General features: G+C 35.8%; 3 protein-coding genes and 1 long non-coding RNA gene across 6 annotated transcripts; 2 read left to right on the top strand and 2 right to left on the bottom strand.

The window, feature by feature from the left end:
- The first annotated feature begins 2336 nt into the window (after positions 1–2336).
- Positions 2337–13571, top strand: LOC105148325 (tyrosine-protein kinase CSK). 2 transcript variants are annotated; one of them, XM_011059988.2, is made up of 8 exons: positions 2337–2575; positions 4674–4717; positions 9242–9669; positions 9817–10470; positions 10553–10748; positions 10824–10910; positions 10985–11077; positions 11156–13571. In XM_011059988.2, the coding sequence occupies exons 3-8, from the start codon at positions 9272–9274 to the stop codon at positions 11249–11251; spliced, it is 1524 nt and encodes a 507-aa protein (XP_011058290.2). In that variant the 5' UTR covers positions 2337–2575; positions 4674–4717; positions 9242–9271; the 3' UTR covers positions 11252–13571. The 2 variants fall into 2 exon arrangements, with proteins under 2 accessions (XP_011058290.2, XP_087264643.1); XM_087408517.1 differs by lacking the exons at positions 2337–2575; positions 4674–4717 and having other exon boundaries at positions 9272–9669; positions 11142–13571.
- Positions 7139–9245, bottom strand: LOC105148324 (uncharacterized). Its single transcript, XR_015545871.1, has 2 exons — positions 9152–9245; positions 7139–8946 (listed from the first exon to the last, which is right to left on the bottom strand). It is a non-coding gene; the product is annotated as an uncharacterized LOC105148324 (long non-coding RNA).
- Positions 13138–20679, bottom strand: LOC105148330 (uncharacterized). Its single transcript, XM_011060004.2, has 4 exons — positions 19153–20679; positions 17469–18403; positions 14882–16595; positions 13138–14705 (listed from the first exon to the last, which is right to left on the bottom strand). The coding sequence occupies exons 1-4, from the start codon at positions 19316–19318 to the stop codon at positions 13723–13725; spliced, it is 3798 nt and encodes a 1265-aa protein (XP_011058306.2). The 5' UTR covers positions 19319–20679; the 3' UTR covers positions 13138–13722.
- On the top strand, positions 20404–23786 carry LOC105148323 (hypothetical protein). Of its 2 annotated transcripts, none has more exons than XM_011059987.2 (3): positions 20404–20490; positions 20865–21512; positions 21723–22497. In XM_011059987.2, the coding sequence occupies exons 2-3, from the start codon at positions 20887–20889 to the stop codon at positions 22243–22245; spliced, it is 1149 nt and encodes a 382-aa protein (XP_011058289.2). In that variant the 5' UTR covers positions 20404–20490; positions 20865–20886; the 3' UTR covers positions 22246–22497. The 2 variants fall into 2 exon arrangements, with proteins under 2 accessions (XP_011058289.2, XP_087264644.1); XM_087408518.1 differs by lacking the exon at positions 20404–20490 and adding an exon at positions 23123–23786 and having other exon boundaries at positions 20887–21512; positions 21723–21886.
- The last annotated feature ends 714 nt before the right edge of the window (positions 23787–24500 follow it).

Here is a 24500-nt window from a genome sequence, read left to right as displayed (position 1 = left end):
CATATAAATATATATACTATATGTGTACTTAATTATTTTGATGCATATTGTACCAATTTAATACATTATTCTTTAAATACATTACTGAAATTAAAATAATTTAGAAAGCTACTAGTTAGTACGTGTATCAAGTGCATGATGTAAACTTAGTGTTTTCGGCCCGACCGGATTTGCACCAACTTGGGTTAAAAAATGCTTCGCTATTGGTTGACGTTACACGCTCTACCAATACGAAACATCATAACTTCAACCCAAGTTAGTGCAAATTCGGTCGAGCTGAAAACACTATAAGCAATTATCCTAATTTCGTAAACAATGGCTGCGTTCAGCGAACTCAACAGTTGATTGAGCGCTCGCTGCTATTGATGTATTCTTTTAGATCTAAAATGCTGATTGGATGATCTAAAAGAATACATCAATAACAGCAAGCGCTCACTCAACTGTTGAGTCCGATAAACATAGCTAATATCCAGTTTACATCGCACTTGTTAAGCGTACTAACTAGTAACTTCCTATTAAATTAATTTAATTTCAGTAATGTATTTAAAGAATGATATACCAAATTAATACAGTATATATCATAATTATTAATTAAATACACATATCATGTATATATTCAACGTATTGCTGAAATAAAGATCATTCAATAGAAAATTATTACTCAGTACTCATATCAAGTGCACGATGTAAACTAGGCTATTTAATCTAACTCTAGCCGAAACGGATCTCAACCGTGCACAGCGTATACATTCTGTTTTAATCGAATCGTGTTACACTTTAAACAATATTACACTTTGTGTACGTTTGTGTTAAGATGTGTTAAGCAATTAGAAAGCACCTAGGGCCAGATTCATCAACGCCAGTAAGCTTAATCGGTCGATGAGCATTTGCTGTTTAATAGAATCGACCAATTGCGGTTGACAGTTAATAATCATAATTAAGCTTGATTGGGGTTGGTAAAACTGGCCTCTATCAGTGATGCGCTGTCGTGGGAATTATTCTCACACGAGAATGTTCGTGCGCATGCATAAGTTGCCATCACAGTTTTGTATTGGCTGCTTTCACATCGGCGATACGCATGTGCACGAATAATTCCCAGGAATGTTCGTGCGCATGCATATCGCATGCGTATGATTTTAGTGCCATCGCGCCTTGTGGGAAAAGTTAGAAATATTAACTGTCATGTGGTTACAGGTCACACGTACGTATCTACTACACAACTACACGCATTGCACGCACACACATACACACACACACACACACCACACACAACGATAAACTCATATGGATGTTCGTATGGATGCGTTCTCTTAGGCATCGGATTATAGCAGTTTTTGCAGTAATTCGTTCTTTTAGCACGACTGCGCAGTCAACTACAACGTAGATTTTCATTCTTTTAGTAATGTGGATGTGCAGTGGATACGCAGATGATTGGAATTAGCTGCGCAGCCGTTTCGAATCTGCGTGATTGTAAAATCTATATTTTCGTTAACTAAATCTTCAATTACAATCGGTAAAACATTAATTGCGATTAAAAATGATTTCAGTGTGCTTTTTTCCGCACTTTTCCATTATTAGTTTTATGTGCTATGAATTAATCGGAAGAATTGAATTACCAGAAAGGGCTCAAACTCATGCGATGATCACACGTATGATGTGTACTTTCGTATTCCTGAACAGTTCTGAACTGTACTTACACGTATCCTTCATGCATTTTTATTTCACAAAATTTCTACGACAAATAAATCCGTAAACTAAAGAACACATAAATTGAGCATTTGTACATATTCTTTTGTTCATAAATAAATTAATTACAACTAAAAAACATTGATTTACGTACGGCTTCATTTTCCCAAATAAAACACGTAATACAAATGCATAAATTCGAAATGGCCGCGTTTCGCGTGAAAATGGATGCGACTTTGCGATACTTTATAATCTAGTGACTTTAAATCACACCCTCAGATGTCGCAAGCTTGTCGCTTCAGCCAATCCGATGCTTCAATTTTGCATTTGCAGGATGCTACGGCACTTCCGACGCTACGATACGACCAATGTAGAATGGCTTTAATATTTGCCTAAAACTACTTAGACTACATTCCAAAACTTTTCGAGGAAAATTTTACTCGAAATATATAGTACATGTAACATACACTGTAGTATATAAAGTAAAATCTTCCTCGGAGAAGTTTTAGCCTTAAAAAAGGATATTCCCCTAGGACTTCTTAAAACCTGGTTGGTATTACTATTGTTACTAGCACTAGTAACTTCAAGTGTTTCAGGTTTCGTGTTCGAGTCACACATCAAGATATTTCTTTCGCATGGGTCATGCGTAGCAAAATGGCCGCCTGACTCGAGTGAGTGAGTGAGTGACGTTTCTCGCAAGGTGTTTGCGTCTGCGATCGCGCCGCGCAGTCTTCGCGCATGAATATTCGCGCGTGCAAACGTGTACTGTTTTCGCAACGTGTCAAACGTTCATTTGCCTCACCCGCGCGGAAAGTGGTCGTTTGCGCGGCCGCAAATAAGTGCGGCTGCGTTCCGCCCGCACTGCTCGTCTCGCCGCAAACGGATTTAGGTGCGTATTAATCGCATTTGCGTACGTTCTCGCGGCGTATGGGCCGTTGACGTGCAACACTGGAACGCGCGTCGTCGATCCGCACCGATGATCTGTGATTTGCGATTTCCACACGTCCTGAGGGCTGAGACCCGCGCGCGCGCGCGCATATGGCACACACACACACACACACACACACACACACACACACACACACACACACACACACACACACACACACACACACACACACACACACACACACACACACACACACACACACACACACACACACACACACACACACACACACACACACACACACACACACACACACACACACACACACACACACACACACACACACACACACACACACACACACACACACACACACACACACACACACACACACACACACACACACACATACGCATGCACGCACGGCAGCGAGAGTTTGGTTATACTCCGGACGTGATTTTTTTCTCCGTCACTTTCAGTGGGCGGTATTTAAATGACAGAACTGGACCGACGCGACATACCGCCGACTGATTTAAAGCCCACGTCTGTTTTCTCAATTAGAACGGTTGCTTTTCTAATCATGCACGTTAAGTTCTGATCTGCCGTGAAGAAAATGTCGAAAAAATGTTATGTGAATACATCCTTTTGTTTTGCGGATTTCTCTTATACTACCATTCAATTTGTTTCTTAATTGTATTATCGAAAATATTTTCTTATTTAATAATTTTGACTAAAATAATGTTTAGATTGAAAGCATGTAAGATATTGCATATGTTAACAGCAGAAATTAATAAGAAATTTTATAATTTAGCTGTAGAGAGTTGTGAAGATTTCAACGTATTGAGCTAAACATAATTCAAGTTGTCTGCTTCACAACTTCAAATTTTCTCATTATTTATATAAATAAGTTTTTTTAAGTTTTTATAACAAATCAGATCAATTTTTCATATTTAATCTATGTTAGAATGTTCTAAGAATAGAAGCAAGTATTCTTTAGTTATTATAAAATAAGAAATTTACACATAATTTTACTTAGTTATTTTTACTGCAATTCAGAATAAGTTTCTTTATATAATTATCATAAGAAATTGTAAATATAATTTTTGAATAATATTTCATATCAATGTTTTCCAATTTATGTTAATACATTAGTTAAACTTAAATTATTTTTTTGAATGTTTTCTAGTGTCAGAATTAAAGAGGATCAGTGTGCATTTATTTATATTTAATTTAATTTAAATTATATCATGTATTTATAGAGAGAGCTTATAAAAATAAAGAAATAGAAGTTAATCTTGCCAATTTGTGCTTATATCGACTCCCGAGAAGATTTCCTCATAATTTCACATTATATTTGGGCCAAAACGCTCCATATTTCTACTCTGACATTACGTTGACCTGGTTCAATTCGTGTCGAGAGGAGGATCATATGGGATGACCGAGTGATTAATGCGCCTGGGCCAGGCAAACTGGCCCCGGTCGCTCAGGCTCATGTGAACTCGGGCAATTAGCAATTGGCTAATTATATGGTTAACGGGCGATGAATAACACAGTTGCACGAGCGCGCGGCGCTTAATTGCGCGCCACAAATGGAAAGGCTCTTCCTTCCCAGTCGTGCATTTTTTCCACGTTCCTATTCCGCCAAATCACGGCCGAAACATACACGAACGATTTGCTTCCTGTGCTTCTTATCTAACTAAATTCAGTCTGAGAAGGAAATATCGCGGAAATATGCATTTTAAAAAACATTTTTAAAAAACAACTTGGTCGTTACGTGAAAGAACGATTTTATAAAGACGAACGTGTCGTACTTTTATCTTCTGGGTATGCGATTCATGTATTATTAATAATCTGTCAATATATGTATGTATACGCTCTTTTGAAAATATTCACAATATTGAATCTACTATTCATTTACTATTTGCCATTCTAATCTTTTTACAATTACACAAGCTTTAATGTGTGTGATCCATAGTCATTTATTATTTTTGGATTCCAAAGATAGCATAATGCTTAAAATATTTAGAATAAATTTAGACATTAAGATAAAGAATTATTGTAAATTTGTAGCTGATGATGCTTTTTGTTTTTGTTTTAGAGGGGCAATATTTTCGGAAGATGGATATTCGATGCAAAGCATAGGTATGCTTCCAAGATATTTCATCTTAAATTAATCCTTTTATTGCACCGTGAATTGATCGTCTTTAAGTGAGAGACAATGCAAGGAAATTAACCCGTAATTACAAACAGCGAACAGCAGAAATTTCGCATTATATTTCGATTAGCAACGCCGTTCTATTTAGCGCCTACACTTTATATTAATGCAAAACGTTGTAGCGCGCTAGTGAGAGATTCGAGAAATGAGAAACAAATGCTGCTTTTTGTATTGACTTCAATTCTCCCTTTATACGAGAGTCAAGTACCGGGTGTTTGATCCCGCTATTCAGTAGTAGCGCTATTCGCGTTTCACGCATTCCACGATATGATCTACGTCGACACTCGACGTCGTTCTGGACAGCTCGTCTCCGTTTGCGTCGACGTTGCTAAGGGACGGGATATAAATGAAACGTGTGTGTGAAAATGGAAGATTTGAAAAATATAAAGGTAAATTAAAAGAGAAATAATAGATAAGAGCGAGAAGTAGAGCGATTTATGATCGAGATGTTATTCTTTTTAGAAGAAAGATATGTAAATCTTAAACACATGACAATGTCTGTCATTTATCTAATTTTATATATTATCTATTTTTAGATCGGTTAATAACATAACGTTTATTTTATTATTACATAATGAGATAGTTAACTTTGAGAAGTAATTAATTCAAAGTTAGGAGACAATAAAATATATTTTGTGGCTAGAAGGACAAATGAATTTACCTAAAATTACAATACTTTAGGAATTCGTGCCCGATGATATATTTATTTGTCGTATTGTATTGTAGAAAAGAAATTAATGAAGTAAAAAACGGATCTCCGCAGTCTCGTTTGTACATCAGTGAACTATCCGGGCTGTCAACGCGGCCAGACACGCAAGATGTCCCTTGCGGCTCATGTTTCGACACAAAAGTTTCCATCGCGCTTCGCGTGTTCGGAAGAGCTTCTCGCGAGCCGGGAAGAAAGCGTTCCGCGCGAGAGGAAGAGAGGTTGTCCCCCGGAGAGTCATGTGCGGGACAACGTCAGATGGAAAACGGTGGTGGGTCACGGTACAGTAACGTGTACTGTTAAAGAGCACGCAACAACGAGCGCGTTCGCCGGGCGCGAATCTGTTGCACGCATCCGTTTGCCTCTGTGTCGCCGGTTTCCTGTCCCTCCCCCTACATCTTTTGAATTTACGCCCTTTTATACGCTCTCTCGCGAGATATTAATAGGACCGCGGTGCGTGCCGGCCAGGCACGCATGTGACCGGGCACGAGCCTCGTATAACGTACCTTTCGCGAAATTAACAATCGTGGATCTTGTCTCATAAACGATCTTCTAAATCCTTAGCCATGCATTCTCAGTTCAGTATGTAATGTATTATACTTGACAAACAGAAAAGTTTCTTCCGATGATAGGGATTGTATCCATTTGAGATCTTCAAGTAGATTTTTCAAAAGTTTTTCTCGCAAATTGATTAACAAGAAAAGACCGTCTATTAATATGCACTTTAGATTTTTATACAAGTTTTAATTACTATATGTTCTAAATATCAAGGAAAGTATAGTAAATCCTGTCTCTCTCTCGCTCTGGGAAAATATTTTTTATCATAAAAATTTTCTAAATATGAATATTAGTACATATATTTTTTCGTAGTGTTATTCACACGGGAAGATCTTTTTCGTCCTATTTATTAGAAGTTATGAGACTCACTGTTATTCAAGTTATTGTTCCATCCTTGAAAGCTCACGGTATCGTCGTATTCACACGGACCACAATCGCATCATAGAAACATCTTTTTTTGTCGATAGATGAAGCTTTCCACGTGCAAATGAACGTTGCTTCTGATGAAACATGCGCGACGTAGACTGTGGTTTGTGGCTCGCATAAAGGCTCCCGATAGTGAATCACGAGCTACAGTTTCCGAAAAACACTGATGTAAATAGAAAAACTGCCGAATCTTGAAATCTGCACATGAACCACATAACTATCTGACTGTGATCTATTGAAATTAGCATAAGCTCTGCACCACGCTGTTATTTCCCTTGAGATATTTCCAAGGTATTTTATATGTATGTACATTGAGTATCGTTGTCATTAAGTAACGAGGCTTCTTCAAGTTTCTTTTCCTTCCTTCTCTTCGCGGCGAGCGAGAATATTTACCTTCCGGAATATTTATCTTGATTTGTGTTTCTCTAATAAAAAAGAAAGATAGAACTTCAGCCACTTTGCTATGCGCGAGGCACAAAGCAATATATTAGTCTAAAATAAAAAGATATAAAACATTTTCTAAAAATAATAAACGATCTATATATATTTACATGACATCGTTCAAGTATCTATGCAAACTTTTGTACATAAATCGTATTAATAATTTACTGCGTAAAACATTATTATAAAAGCAGAATTTTCATTTATAATAAAACAATTTTTCTCTATTAATCGAGAATATTTTTTATTTCGCGATAATTCTTTATTGATGATATATTTTATTTATTAAATTTTTGCGTGATACGCAGAGTTTCAGGAGACACGCATTTCCTCTGAATCATAGATATTGGAGGCATAAATAGTTTGAGTCATAAACGATTGTAAATATATAGTATATAACTCTCTTAAGTATCTCATTGCACGCGATAGAACAGTTTTGCATAGTGCTCTTTTTACATGTTACACATCGGTAAAAATTAACGTCGCGTGCAGTCGATAATAAATTTCATTAGCCTGAAATCTATGCGGCCGTGCATAGTTGGGTTACCTGACAAACGCGATGGAACATGTATTACATGTACGCACCTCGCATTCAGATTTGATATTGATATTCAAGGCGTTTCGCGCCTGTCGGGCGCGATACTGCCTTTTTTCTTTTTGGCTGCACGAAACTTTATTTTAACGTAGAGAGGAGAGAAAAGGTGGTTCTATTTTATATATTTGACCCATAAAATCCTCTTAACTTTTCTACCTTAGCTTATCATAGTTTTTATACGTGCTTGTTGTAAAGTGCGACATAAACACGAATTATATAGTCTATCGCAAACTCGGTATTATTACATACATATATATTTTTGATAATAAACGATCTCGATCTAACATTTTCTCTTCTGCATGTCGTGTGTTCTTGACGATGTTAATCACTTATCTGTCTTTCGAAATACCGATGGAAAAGCACACGACAGAAATGCGACTATTTGAGCTTACGTAACAAAGCGATTTACGTATTGTGTTTCGTTACAACTATACCTTTTTGCGTGACATAACTCGCTCGTTTCTCTCTCTTTTCTATCTCGCAGACGCCCGACCAAGGATAGATTCAATATTTGAATTATTCAATATTTGTTGGTGCGATGGATTTGTTTCTCTTGTTACCGCGTTTGATCATAATATGGATAGCGTTGGGAAATCGTTGCCGGAAAGCTGACGAGCATTTCCTTTAAAAGCTATTTTCCTGCAATGTTACGAAGCGCTTTCTACGTACGTTTCATTTATCTCAATCGGCAGGAATATTTCCGCACGTCTTTCGCATCGTTTCGACAGATTGATTTTATCCGATGCTTCTGTTACTGAAATATAATAAAACGTATTCGAATACTTCAGAGATGCCAAAGTGAATGATTTATGATTTCTTGAAGCAGAGATTTTTCTATCAGAAATGTATCTATTTCGCGTGGAAATTGTATGTCGCTTAGTCAGGTTCGGGATAATTATAGACCTATTCTACCACGCTTATTCGTGTTACAATCGTCGCGAAAAAATACACGGTTGGTGTGTGACTCACCTATCACATACGTTCCATGTACGGTCGTGCAGCGCATCGTAATACGGCGGATGAGCATCACGATAGTGTATGCGCCTTGAAACAATAGGCACTTAGATTAACTACTGTATATTAAAACCCAACACATGGTTTACCGTGGATACGTATATACTAGTTGAATATGCATTGGACTCAATTCGCCTAACGAGTTTTATTAATCATCGCTTCCATGCATTACGTCGTGCCCGGGATAATTGAGTTGTCTTTGCTGTAAACATTGTCGATCGATCGCTTTGCACCTCGCTCATGTTTTTGAGACTCTCCGTTCCGTAGAATTTTCCATGTAGAATCGGCTTTTCTTGCCAAGAATACTTCACTTGTAGTTGACAATCCTCGGGTAAGAGTCGAGAAGATCTTGAATACGTGACTTTAACAATGTAATTCGATACAGGAGAAAATAGGAGAATGATTGTCTATTAATCCTAAAAATATACAGTTCATAAGAAGGTGTAAAACAAAATCAATTGTATATAGAGATTATTGTACATATTTCAAAATATTTTAAAATATTTAAAATTTTTACAATTTTTTAACGAAGCTAAAATCTACATACTTTTTTTATAAATTATCATCTTCGCATTCTTATATTGTTTGCATTACTTTTACACGAGTTATGAATGTACTTACGGATAGAACATCACTAAAGCATCTTATTTAATGAGGCAAGCTGATAAATGATGCCTGAAGTTCATGAATGCTCCTCATTCATCTTCGTAGGTTGATAGAGCCTACTGTGTGGTAGCTGCCATGCCAACGTACCACAATGCGGGTGGCGGATACCCGAATGTGTCAGCGCCAGCGAGGCAAGCGAAGCTCGACGGCAATCAAAATCATCACACTATCCCTTCAAACGTAACATCCCATCCCCTCATACAAAATAACACACAGCAGCAACAGCAGCAGCAACAACAACAACAACAACAACAACACAGTGTTCCTTCCAACCTGACTACAGGTAGCATTCCGTCCCATCCAGTGTCGCCGACGATGACCACGCATTCGAGTGTCACCACGTCGAATATCACGACACACATGAACACCACGTCTTCACCGGTAATTCTCACCTCGAATGTCATTAATCCGGGCGCCAACACTACCGCGTTGCCAGCTAATCCACGACACGAAGTGAAACTGAACGCTATGCCGTATGTATCATTATTGGCTTAGTTTCATATCTGCAAATATAACAATTATTTAAAACGAGAAATACTGAGACAAATAAATCGATGCAAAAGCGTAGTTAAAAAACTACATACATACTTCATCTGTTCGAAATTGTTTTTTCTATACAGATGGTTTCATGGGAAGATATCGAGGGAAACGGCAGAAAGGTTGTTGCGACCACGAGAGGATGGCTTGTTTCTAGTTCGAGAGTCGACGAATTTCCCTGGGGATTACACACTCTGTGTGTGCTACCAGGGACGTGTACAGCACTATAGGGTGAAATATAAAAACAATCAGTTAACGATCGATGACGAGGAATTCTTCGAAAATCTGGCGCTCTTGGTCGAGCATTACGAGCAGGACGCGGATGGTTTGTGTACGCAGCTAATGAAATCTTTGCCGAAGCAGGGCAAGCAAGATTTCTGCGTGGATCCAAAGGCATTTGTAGAAGCCGGTTGGGTGATTCAGACTCACGAGTTAGAATTAAGGGAGTGTATTGGAAAGGGGGAATTTGGGGATGTACTGCTAGGCGTCTATCGAGGGGAAAGGGTCGCGGTGAAAATGCTAAAGGATAATAGTGAAGCGGCACAGAGGTTTTTAGCCGAGGCTAGCCTAATGACCTCATTGATTCATGACAATCTGGTTAAATTACTCGGTCTTGTTTTTAATAATCAACACATGTACCTGGTTACGGAGTATATGAGCAAAGGATCCCTGGTGGATTATTTGCGGTCGAGAGGAAGATTACATGTTTCAAAAAAGGATCAGATTAACTTTGCATAGTACGTAAGCAGAAACAAAATTCGTTTGCCAACTATAAAATACCTGTATGTTAATTGCATTATTTGATATATTATATTGTAGCGATACGTGTGCCGGTATGGCGTATCTGGAATCCAGACATGTTGTGCATCGAGATTTAGCGGCAAGAAATGTTCTCGTAGCAGAGGATAATTCCGCCAAGGTGTCGGATTTTGGCCTGGCGCGGGATGAAAACTTTTCTCTTGACGGTGGAAAACTGCCGATCAAATGGACTGCACCAGAGGCTCTAAAACAAAACGTAAATATATTATAACTTTACAGGCAAATAAAATATATATATATGTATATTTATGTATCACATTACTCTTTCCAGAAATTTTCAAACAAGTCTGATATGTGGAGTTTCGGAATTCTTCTCTGGGAAATCTATTCCTTTGGTCGTGTGCCGTATCCGCGAATTGTAAGTGATATTGTTCTTCTAAATTGTCATACAAGAGATATGATATATTTTCTTCACGTTATTATTAATTGCAGCCTCTAGCCGACGTTGTAAAGTGCGTAGAAAAAGGATATAAGATGGAACCACCAGATGGATGTCCTGCGGAAGTTTACGATATTATGAGACAGGTATATTAAATTTTTATCTATTACGTTATATTTTGTATCATATTGTATCACATTTTTTACTTAGATGCTATTTAACAGGCATGGGATTTACAGCCAGAAAAGAGACCGAGTTTTCACGATATAAAAGTAACACTCGGCCAATTGAGAGCTGAGTACACCAAAGGCGTGAATTAAGAATTTAATACAACTTAAATAAACTTAGCGAGAACTGAAAAAGCTGGGAATGCCCGAATGATTTCTCAATTTCAAGACGAAAATAGTGATTTTGAATGTTTCTGTTAGAAGGGAGAGTGACAGGACTTCGATTGTACATTGTATACAAAAAATAGTATTCGCTTTGCTTATATTTATTGTTACTTTAGTTCTTGAAATGTGGGGAGAATTTTAATTTTTATATAGTAATATTTTGCACACACAAGCATTACCTACGGTCAATCGTGCCTTTGTCCAAGTTGATGTTCTCGAGCAGGAAATTCAACTTGTACATAATGAAATCCGAATATATTCGGGATGAAATCAACAGATGCGTAATTTGCCTATTACTTAATTTTCGATAGTCATGTTTGAAGTTTATTATGATTAAAACGACTTTATGACTTACAATTTTTTTAAATAACTAAAAGTTTTTTTATCACAGCACAAAAATGACGTATTATAGATACATTAAATTTAGATAAATTGTAACACGTGTTATATTATATGCTATTCACAATTTCGTCTATTTAGTTTTAATCGAATTTAGAATTTCGTTTTTTTTTTGTTGAAATTATGTAAAAGTTTCATTTGCAAAAATATTGTTATAAATATAAAAGATTTGCCTAAGTAATTAGTTATATATTGCAAGTAATTGAATTTAAATATTTAGTTGCTTAAGTTCTTTGATCAAAGATTTGTCATAAGAGGTTTAATTTTTAACTAAATTATATTACAATATTGTACCATTATTTAATTATTTTTTTTCGCATGAAATTGACTGCATTAGTGGTGAAAATATATCTGTAAATATTTTTTGTATATAATTTTTATCTATCGAAAAATGAAAATTTTTCAATTTATATTGATTAAGAGAAGATTGATATTGATCAAAAAATATTTTCTTTTTTTTCTACACAATTTTATTACGCTAAAAAATAATTATTCATGATCTTATATGAATAGTATATCATTCTATATCATTGTTTTTTAATCTATCATTTATTTTTTTCATAAAATATTCTGCCAATAATAATGACGGACTAATTCTGACTTATTACATTTGATGGCCGTATTTTGCTAAATAGTAGCTGTGAGTTATGAAAAAGATCAAATATTTATTCTTTAGAAGGTATATATCAGGCAAATGAAAAGATCTGTAAAATTGTAGATATTAAATTCTTGTATGCCACATAATTAAAAAATATATTAAATTTTGTCATTAATTAAAAATCAAGATATTTAATATATATCTATATAATAGTCATGAAATACTGTGTTAAATTAACACTGTATTATGCGATAATTTATTAAATTTTGGAAAGTGACGTGATCACTCAGTTCCTTGAAACGAAAATTTTCATGATAAAAACAGAGATTGTCTTGACTGATGAAATATTTCACAACAATAGGTTCGATCTTTCTCTTCCACAAGTGTCTCTTCAGTCTGCGGTTAGACATATTTCTATAAGAAATTTAGAACGTATTTATCCTAAGCATGGTCCGTTTGTAACTTTGATATAACAATATGTACTTGAGGTACACGTATTAATAATGTGTATTAATATGGCTCTAACTGAATTGCTATCTTGAATTGCTTTTTCATTGTGGAGCTTAATATTTGTATGTATTTACAATCTGCTAATACACATGAGTTCTTCCATTTACAAATTTCATATTACTCATATGAAATGCCAGTTTCATCTCCATTTTGTCTCCGACATTTCAAATTTAAAACATCTTGTTAATCGTTAAAGAGCATTATATTTATTATATATATATATATATATATATATATATATATATATATATATATAAAACAATGTCACACATGTGACATTGCTACTTGTGTATTTTGACATGTACACGGGATTTTTCGTTGTTGCGATATTAATTTTCTTATAACAATCAATGTGTCTGTTTATTTTTTACTGATAATGGATCGATTAGAATGTAAGAAATCTATAATATATATATATATACATTAATTAATAAATTAGAAAGATCGCAAAATCACGCAAGGGAATTAAACTGTACTTGATATGTATGTGTTCACGTTGTAACAGTATGATATGTTGCTAATTCGATACGAATGTACAGGATATGTGACAAAATACTTTTTCCATTCTTGCAACTCTTGTAGAGTCTGGAATGAATGATTCTGGGAAAACATTGAAATATGTTTACCGTCATACTGTTGCTCCAATTCTAAAGATTCTCATTAGACAGCTAAATCGACGAAAGGATAAATCACTGACGAAAAAATAAAAGTTATTAATAAAGGAAAGAAGTTACACTATAATTGTGTACTTTAATCAGCCTTCAGCGAAAATTATAACATACCTTTATAATTCCTAATTATTTTTCAATATATGACATATTATCCTGAAATTTTATTATTTCAGTTATTAGATATCAATGAACATGCGTTACGTATACACATATATTCTTATTTATTTCAGTTTCAATTCGAGATAATTATGAACGTTTATTACGAGTTCATTGCTGATTGTATTATCAACGATTGTATGTTTTTGTACGGTAGATACATTATTTTTAATATCGTATAAATATTTGTTTAAAATTTGTTCTTCGGATTTATATTTTCTCATGTCTAATAATTTTCCATCAGTTTTGTTTATTTCTACAATTTCTGATAATGTCCAGAATTTTTCACTACTCTTCACTCGATGTTTTTCGTTTTCTTTGATCATTCCTATGTTCTCGTTTCGTTTCGCTTGACGAGGAAGTACATTTTCCTCTGTACGTTTCAAAAGAGAAAAAGGATGTGGATAATCCTGTGAATTTAGAGAATTTTTCAATCGACTACGTATCAAGAGACTTCTCTGTACTTTGTAAGGTCGACCTAAATCACGCGTTAGTATCAAGTCACAATTGTGACTTGATGTACCGATCAATAAATATCTTCTGTCGTTTTTTTTGTCTTCAATTATAGAATGTTTTATTTTATGTAATCCATTAAATTCTTCTTTCCGTAATAAGTTGATATCGTGAAAATCATATTTACTAATTTTAAAAGTTTTATAATTCAAACTAGAAGAATAATGCGAGATACTAGCGAATGAATCAGAATCTTTCGAAGTCAATATGGTATAATTGTCTGTCGGAACGTCTCTTCTAAGAACATTACTTTCACGGAATATCGCGCTACGAATCACGTACAATAATCTTCCGGTCATTATTTTAATTATTTTATTGATAAATGCGATCATGTGGTTGCCAATGATAAAAAATGGTTGCGAAATTAAACTTCCTTCGCGTTCCACATCGGAATGATAAGGCATATTATTCGCGCAAAGAGTTTCTAAGGTACTTCCTGTGACATCGTTACAGCGGGATAAACGTTTTGTAGTCGTAATTCCTGCTTTCGTTATCGGATTTGAATAAGTTCCGTTGTCTCCGTTTTTCTCATTATCTGAATAAAAAATTTTGATTTAAACTCAATTTTATACTTAATATTCTGCACAGAACTGTAATTTTTAGAATTATATTTTGATTAATGAAAAGCCATTGTAAAACGGAAAAATGTGGCAAATTACTTTTTCTCTTTCTAAATATAGAGTATTATGTTAACATAAAGAAACCAATTACCTGTTACATGTTTATACAGATTTGTGAATGGGGGAAATATATTTGCCTTTAACAATGGAGCAGTTGTAGTTTTATCTTCTTTAAATGTCGCTTGGCATTGGTGATCAAAGCAGAGCTTTGGAAAATCCATTTTCTTTAAAAATATGTTCTCCGAGTGATCTCTTTCAGCAATAATATTGTGCGCGACGGCACTTTTTAGAAGATTTTCTATCGACCTGTGATTACTTAATTTTTCAATATCCGGATCGATGATTACATTTATCTCTCTTTCATTCATTGCTATTTCCTTCTCGATTTTTTGCTTTTTTTCATATTCAATAAGGCTTTTATCGTATTCGATATTTGTCATCAATGAAATAATGTGAAATTTTATTTTCTTCTTGGCTTTGTTCATTGGTACTTGATTTGTGCTTTGTTCTATCACGGCACCCGCAGTTGATGGCAAGATTTCGCCAGTTTTATCTTCCTGTTTATTCTTGTGTCCTTCTTCTTTCGATTTTAATATAATTTTTAGTAATGAAGCGCGTATGCCTAATGATTTTGGTTCCGTTTCCTGCACATTTGAAATTGGTTTTTCATTTATAACTTCCGCTGTAGTCATAGCTGTCACCTCTTCTTGATCAGCTTCCTGCGGCAGGATGTCTCGTAAACTTTTAATCTCGTCGCTTATTTTAATAATTTCATCTCTCTTTCTCGGAATTACGATTTTATCTTCTGCTTGTTTTTTAAATTGCTGTACATTTGACGAACTTGCACATTCCTGCTGATTTATTGTCTGTTCGCAGCTCTGAATCACGCTCTCAACCACATTTCGCGCTTCGCAAGCGTCCTCGACATTGATCTTCTCGCTGAGCGCAACCGTATCACTCTCAGATGTTAAAGTCTCTTCTGTTAAAGTCTTCATCGATTCGTCGTCGGCGACGTTGATATATGCCTTGGCCGTCCAACATTGTGTGCTGCATGGAATTTCGTTTCTTTCTCTATATTTTCGCGCATTTTCTTCGTATTCCTCTATCTTCACGCAGACGTTCGACATTGACTTTATCAAACACAATGGCTGGTATTCTAATTCTTCAACATTATTGACTGTCGTCGCGTCTATTTCGATAATCTTCGGTCGAAGTTTTTTTTTATCCTCTCCAATGCTCTCCTCCGACGTCGTCCTCTCGCAACACGCGCAATTCTCCGTGCTGTAACATTGCTGTTCGGAAGTCGCGAGATGTTCCTTCGCGTGATCAGCACCGCCAGCGTCGTCCGGGTTTCTGGAAGGATTGCCACGCGTGCCAGCTGCTGGAACAGTCTCCAGCTTACCCGTGCATGGCTTCAGCTGCAGCTTCTTGAGACTTCGCAGTTTTACATAGGTGAACGGGTCCAGCGAACGAACGTCTGGCGGTACCGTACTGTACAATCTCTTGGGAGCCTCGAATCTCGCTGAATAACACGGCCTGGAGAATTGTTGTACGACGCGTGACGACAACGTCGGCGCCGGCAGCATCGCGCATCGTCTGCGATCAAATTCTGCCTCCACTTGACGGATCTTATTCTGAATGTTGCTCAACCGAGTCTCCGCGATCGCACGTTGCGATCGATACAGTGCAAAGTTTACATTTACTCGCTCATCGCACTCTTTCTGGCGTAACGCCGATAGGAAGTCTCGCAGTTCAGCGTCAGATTTGAGAGCGAGGACTGTCGGATCTATGAGATCGGTCGTCACCTTGATACAGAAAGAAAAGTATGTATAAAAATTAAATAGATATGCCTGAGTTCGAATATTATTTCGATATCAAAAAGTCATAGTAATATAAGTAATAAAGTCATAGTGATGTGCGAGTGCTTTGCCATGGTTGATGTTACTATGACGTCATTAAGGCCCAGTTTCACAACTCACGGTTAACTCTTAACCAAGGTTCAACTTATTTCTCATCTTTTTCTAATTCTTGAAAAGAGATAATGAATAAGTTGAATCTCAGTTAAGAGTTAACCGTCAGTTGTGAAACTGGGCCTAAAGTTATTATGAAACTATAATAAAAATTACACCTCATTGTGACACTGCTATGACATACACATATTAAGGCCCAGTTCCACAACTCACGGTTAACTATTAATCGAGGTTCAACTTAATTCTCATTTCTTTTTCCAATTCTAAAATTGGAAAGAGACAGTGAATAAGTTGAACCTCGGTTAAGAGTTAACCGTGAGTTGTGGAATTGGGTTTAAGATTGAGATAATATATTGATTGGATTCATCATCAAGGCAACGGAGGCATCCGAGCGATATTGCTGAAAGCAGTCAATATGTGATGTTACTGTGATCTTTTGATCGTCTCACAATGGACACATTCAGCGGACTCAACAATTGACTGAGCGTTCGCTGTATTCTTTTAGATCATCCCATCAGTATTTTAGAAATTTATTCTGGAAGAATACATCAATAGCAGCGAGCGCTCACTCAACTGTTGAGTCTGCTGAACGCAGTAAAATACGTACGTAATTTATCTGTGATTATTGTGATATGAATATGACAATATGATTTTTTGCTATGGGAATATAAGTAGCATATTAAAATTTCTCCAACAATTTGATGTTACCTCCACTCCAACCCCTTGAATCTCCATTATCTTCTGATTGATAAGTCCTTCAACCTGCGCCTTCAGCAGATTCATCTTCAGTTGTACTAACGTGAGGATCGGGATGATGTTAGGTGGTGGATTGGCCGTCATATGCAGATTAATCAGCGTATTTAGTTGCTGCACATTCTTCGATTCCGATAATAGCTGATCTTTGGTCAGGGTGTTTATGGCTTTTTGCGCCTTCGTCATCGTTTCCTCCATTGTAGCGGTCACATTTGAGCCCGGCACTTTACGTAGAATCAGTCGTGTGGCAGCACAAGCTATGATGCCTTGCAATGATAGGAACTGTGAAGCCAAAGCTTGCAGATGTAGAGAGGCCGGGCAGTTCCTTTGCGAGCAGACAGTATCATCGATGTTGGGCGTGCAACGATGCTCGACTGGATCGGTAGCGTCGTAACGACATCCGGCGCGTAACACGTTTCTAATCTCCGTCCAGTCAACATCGCCTCTTTGGCCTCTCTGGCAGCATCCACAATTCGACATGGCTTCACGGGTGCGAATAAACGGATCGTAGAACGGCAAAGGCATGGGATAGGGATAGAACGGCGGCGGTGGTGGATAACAGGCGGCGGGATAAGTTAATCCACCCGATGGAAGCGAGGATGTTATTTGAGGTACCAAAGGAGGCATGGGTGGCTGCTGCTGCTGCTGCTGTTGTTGGGATACCGGCGATGGTTGATAGTTGCCAGGCAGAATAAAGATGGGCGCGGCGTTGGTAACGCACGCACGAATCTGGTCCAGAATATTCTGCGGCAACTGGCCGCAACCGGGATGAGTCGGTGGTAAGCTCTGAAAGACTGGATGATATGGATTCGTTATTGGCTGCGGTATACCCGGTGCGCATTGGTGTGTCACTATATAAGTGTCCGGATAAACGTGAGTGATAGGTCCTCCTGGATAGTAGATGAGAAAAATTTGAATAAAATATAATCATATATCAGTCATTTATGTCAGCCATTTATGTTTGTATTTCTTGTTATGAAAATTATTATTAAAAATTAGTTGAGTCATCTATACTCTCTGTATATAATATCTCAATTTTTATCTAATTATTACATTACATTTTAAACAAACAAAGAAAATCGATAATTACTCGTTTAATTAATTATTTATTTCGAATATTATTACTGATTTAATTATAAGAGAATATCTACCAAAAACTTGAGGCAGATTTGATTAATTGTTTTTAATTGATACTCTCTATTAAAAGACAAATAATATTGATAATTAATTTATTATTTTGAAAATATTATTATTAATATAACTGTGAAAGGATATAATTGGAAGGATATAATTTATTTACTGTTGAAATTTTAACAATTTTATTTTTCAATTGATGTCACTTTAAACAAACAAATAAATATTTGTATATAAATACTTTTCAGCTCTTCATTATATTATACAATGAATTCAACAGATAAAATTAAAATGAGAATAAATTCAGGATGGACGTATTTTATTGAATTTTTTAAACATTATTTAAATAATATCTAGAAAATATCTTTTTATTGAATAAAGCGAATATTCGCTTCGTCGCTTTATAGTCAAACTGTTTATATTTGTAAAAAAGCACTCAACTTAAATTGTATGACATTAAATTATTACGTAATTTAACGTTTGATGGACATGATCGGTTTTGTACCTTGAGAAGTTCCGGAGCACGGACCGCATGCTGCAGTTTGCATCTGCTGAGTGCTGGTTTGCCGTTGTTGACATGTTGGAAAATTATACTGACTCGTCTGCACGGGTACGTTCTGACAGGGCGTGACCTGTGACATCGAGGCCGCGTTACAGGGTAAATTAATCATCGGTACCAGAGACTAGATCATTGATTTGCTTTAACGAATTTAGATCCCGGCTGCAGCTGTCGTGCCAGTTCGTTCTCCTTCGTGATCAATAATGCATTATTCTATTCGCAGTAAGTTCGACCGTAATTTACGAAAATTACACTTGAAAATTTAGGTTTTGAATTGTAAATGGAAACGTCAAGCACGAGATGTTCGGTGCTTGTCGTTGCCTTCGTTAAGATTTGAAGTTGCAGTGATCTGTCAAAATAAAGTCATCCTATCGATAATTAAATAATGTTATTCAACAAAATTCATTTATATGTAATAGATAATATTTAAGTCACGGTATAGAATTCCATCATGATTTAAGTTACGTTTATAAATACGGTATGTAATATGTTTTCTATGTTTAAGAATTTTGCGATTTGTGCTTTGTCTTCAAAGTTTCAAATTCATTATGACATGGCGAGAGAACATTTTTCTCTCAGCATTTAAAGTCCGAGACTCACGCGTCACCCGGTTAAAATAAAATTCAATTAATTACATAGATCCGATTATACTGAGTAATTTCTTTAACGATGATAATCTTTATATAACGCAATTTAAACTTACTTCCACTTTTCTCAAGATCGAGACCTTTTCTCTGATTAAATGTCGATGAAAATGTACTTAAAGAGACGACGACGTTTCTTAAATGGTTCGTCACTTCTCGGCGTGATAAACTTATTTACGACGCCATTAAAAACCGATAAAAACTGGTTCAAATCGATTAAATCGAAAAGATAAAAAATGTAGCTGAATATTTCATTATTTAATATATATAAATTTACGGTGATGTTATCTTTTTTTATCTACACTTAATTTTGGGGGGGTTTTTTTTAAACACAAAAAGCGAGAAATGTAGATTGAATAAGTAATAATATTTAACATACGTGCAAATTTAATAACTAATTTATTATAGATAATATAGAAAGAATATAAACTACATTAAATTTCCGAAGAATTACTGGTTCTGGAAAATGTTACAGAAGATTATGATTTGTATCTCACACAAGACTGATCGACTCGTGTTGATACAAGTTTTGTTATCGGTCAGATAAATAAATGCGTGGAAGGGGGATCTGTGAAAGTGTAACGGAGCACGTAAACACTTCTTATTAGTTGTAAGTGGAACGTGCTGAGAGATACTTTGAGTGAGTTTAGAACCCGCTGGCAAAGTCTTTAATTATGTTACGTTTAGATAGTCTTTATAATCATGCGAGCTATGTACGTCATCTATTTAATTATTAATTGATAGAATCGCTCGTTTACATCGACGTCCATGTTGCATTTTGACTCATTCTTGAGAGGCTAACGACACGGTTAAAATGTTTTTTAATTATTCCGTCGCCCGCTGACTGGTTGCACTTCGTGACGATAAACATTATTAACGCGCGCGGCACTCGTCGCGACAACGTTATTAGAACGAGCGGGCTCGCGTAAAAAAAATCCTCATAATTCTCGACTTTCCGGCTTTAAGCGCTCTCGCAGTGCCGGTGTCCTTAATTGCTACCGTGTTTTATTACAGCGATATTATTTTCCCTTTCGCTATGGCCGACCCAGATCCCTGTACGAAGTCGGGGAAACTCGTGGAGAAGTGCGAATGCAAACATTGCTACTTCATAAAGTGGATATTGATACCGGAGATGGTCCATGATCGTTATTTCTGTGAGCCTGGGTCCAGGGAGTTCGTCGAGCTCGATTCCGTCGATGTGGAACACCTAGACCGGAAGATCAGTCGCGAGAACATACTGCATCGGGTGATGGCACGCGTAAAGTTTTCCGGAGTAACATGTAGCTTTCCTCTTATTATCAAATTGCTTAAACATATGGAAACTACGCCGTCCGGTCCATTCTTGAACGAGGAGATGTTTTACAGCAAGATGACGCTTAACTATGGAACAGACGGCACCTCGAAGTGTTACGTGTCCGATCTAGGTCGATTCGATGATCAGGCTGTTATCGTATTGGAAGATCTGGCCGCGAGTGGTTACACACAAGTAGATGAAAAATTAGATGAGGATCATCTGAAATTGTGCTTGAAAGCTTTGGCGACGTTTCACGGCAAGGGACTGAAACTGAAGGCATATAAGTTTCCTATTTTCAGGGAGTTCTATGCGAAACTATCTGAACCGATTGACTGGTTGCACCTCAATACAAATTCTGGCAGTGACAGGTATAATTCGATTATTATTTATACGTACATTTTTAGTATTAAAAATTACGTGAAGTGAGATCATAATAATAACGTATTAACATTAAATATATTATAATATTAATTAAAAAGTAATATAGTTGAAAAGATATATGTATAACGCATAATTCTCGCAAGTAGCCTATTTGGATCATGTATATAACATGTCTTTAATCTTGTCATCATTTGCAGAACATCTGAATTTATGGTTGAATCAACATTGGATAATCCTGAATGTTTGGACACTTCATTATATTCCGCATTGCCAGTTGAGGCAAGTCTCTCCGAGAAAATAAGAGCAAAGCACAGCATAACGACCAAACTCGAGTTTAACGATTTTTGGACCATCTGCCATGGTAATTTCACGCGGAATAACTTGTTGTTCAGGTACGAGAATGGGTGTCCGAGTGACGTAAAAGTGATTGATTGGAGCACAATGAGGTACTGTTCACCATCGATCGATTTCGGCTACATTCTCCTCGAAAATCTGCCTGACGACTGTAATAATCTGGTGAAGGTTAAGGCATTTTGCCAGAATATGTTGGAGATTTATTTAGACGCCGTGAAAGATGCGTATCTAGAAGTGGATCGCGAACTCTTGGAACGAGACATTATCGCCAAGTTGCCGTTTGCGTATGGCATGATTGAAAATCGGATGCTCAGAAAAACAGGGATGATGTTGCGTGCGCTCGATCAGTTAGGCAGTTTTGATTAAAATCACTATCGTCGTTTGATTACAGTTATTTAATCCTTTATAGAGTCTTTACGATATTTGTTCCATATTAAATTTCTCACCATTTTACTGTGCATATTCGTGATAGCAGTATACACGAATAGAATATATCAAAATGAATGTTACAGATTTAAGTTCGAAGATTTACTTTTATCATTATACTTTTGAGGAGCAGACTTTTAAAATACGTTTTGTTCAAAATTTGTAATCTTCATAAAATGAAAAAGAAAGAAACTGCGCACACAAGAAAATTACGCACTTTACAGAAAATAACAATATACCAATCAGTAGAATGTGAAATATTAAACAAAATTACTAAACAATTGCTAAAAATGTTCAACAAATGCATTTTGTTTGTTTCCAGTTAAAAAACACAATGTCTATGTTTTTTCAGCATATAAATTAATGATAAGAAAATGCTTTCTGAACATCTTAGAGTAGATTATAATATGAGTTTTTCAACATTGAATATTACGCCTCTAACTAAAAAAATTGAAATTTTAGACAAATGCATTTTACGATATATAGCAGGCCTGTTCAATTTGAGCTTCGGAGCCAAAACGCAAAGCCATCGACGCAAAAAAATTCAATGTGAGTATGATTTCGAGGACTGAAAAGTGTTGATGCACATCTAGTGACGCTTATCAAAACTTTATAAATTATATATTTCTAAAATCTTATTCACATTGAATTTTGTACGTCAATGATTTTGCGTTTTGGCTCCAGAAGTTCAAATTGGACAGGCCTGATATATACTATCAGTGTCCGGTGATGAAATGCGGTATAGCATGTTGCTTGGAAAGTCTACTCCTCTTTTACTTTATAAACAATATGATTAATGTGATTAATTTGATTTTAGATTTTCATTTCACGGAGAATAATGAAGATGATGAATTTTCGAGATTTTCAAATATGAATAAATTATTTTGTAACATGCGTCTTTATAATGTTATTAATGTTATTATTAAAGATGATAAATTAATATCATATACACGATAGTATAAAAATTTTTATTATTGTATGTTTCTTTATTTTGTAGACAGCTTATTAGACTTGCAGGATTGGTTGTTTCTATACGACATATACACATCGTACCACAGCTGCTACTACGATATACAATATCAGTGTCCGGCAATGAAATGCGGTATAGCATGTTGCTTGGAAATGCAAGTCCATATTGTTACTTTGGATTTACTTTTTCTTTGCTCTTTCAATGCTGATTACCTAGTGTAATGTTTTTAGATTTATTTGTGTTATTTCTATTTTCTAATAATGCTATTCTATTAATTTGCATTTCTCAAAATATATCAGAATAATTTCAGGATGATAAATTCCAAAATAACTACGCAAACAAATAAATTGGTATTATCATTGAAAAATATCTGAGATTATAATTACAACGACTAAACTTATAAAGCATTTTTATTCTTTTCTTGATATACAAATCTTGATATATTTTGAGCTGCAAGAATTATATGTTGAAAAATTACATTAGTACAATAAAGAATTGCAACGAGTGAGTATTTTTCTTGTTAAAAATTTTCATTTTGAATTAATAGAATTATTCTGCTTGTCTTTTCCGAAGGCATTAGAATTATTAGTTACGTTACCTCTATCTCTGAGTCGTTTCCGTAATTCTCATTTGATCCGGTATGATATTTCGTGAAGATTGAGGTTGAAATCTCATTGGTCGACGTACGCCGGAGCCCGTTTGGTGCAGGGATACCCAATATATAGCGGCCAGTAAAAAGATCAGGATGATGACAGAAACGAACATCCGTCTTGCTGCACAAGTGGACTTCACTGCAGCCGTTATGATAGGAGGACATGCCGGCAGGACTTGTTTTGATGGAACGGATTTCTGCACTTGCGTCGATGCACCATGGCTGCCGTTACACAAGCAATTCGTCCTTGTCAAACCCCACCCCATTTGGAATTTAGTAATTTTGACGATTTTCTGCCGAAAAAGGATGTAAGCCAAATTATGTTGAGGTTGAATCGAGCCGAAGTCAGATTATGTCATGACAACTAACGATCGTCTGATCTTGCACATGATTGTCGATCGATTTGTACATACATACAATGTAATCGATAAACAAATTCAAAATACGTGTTTTTATAGAATGCTATAAATATTGATAATCGAATTATAAATCAAAAATTTTAACTATAAGTGATTTTTAAAATTAATTTGTACACGGAAAGAACGATTTTGTTGAAGTATGTAAAAATTTAGT

This window comes from Acromyrmex echinatior, chromosome 8 (assembly GCF_024713525.1).
Source record: "Acromyrmex echinatior isolate Ae372 chromosome 8, ASM2471352v2, whole genome shotgun sequence".
Lineage (NCBI taxonomy): Eukaryota > Metazoa > Arthropoda > Insecta > Hymenoptera > Formicidae > Acromyrmex > Acromyrmex echinatior.
Note: the sequence above shows the minus strand (reverse complement) of the source record. Positions and strands in the feature narration are given on the sequence as shown.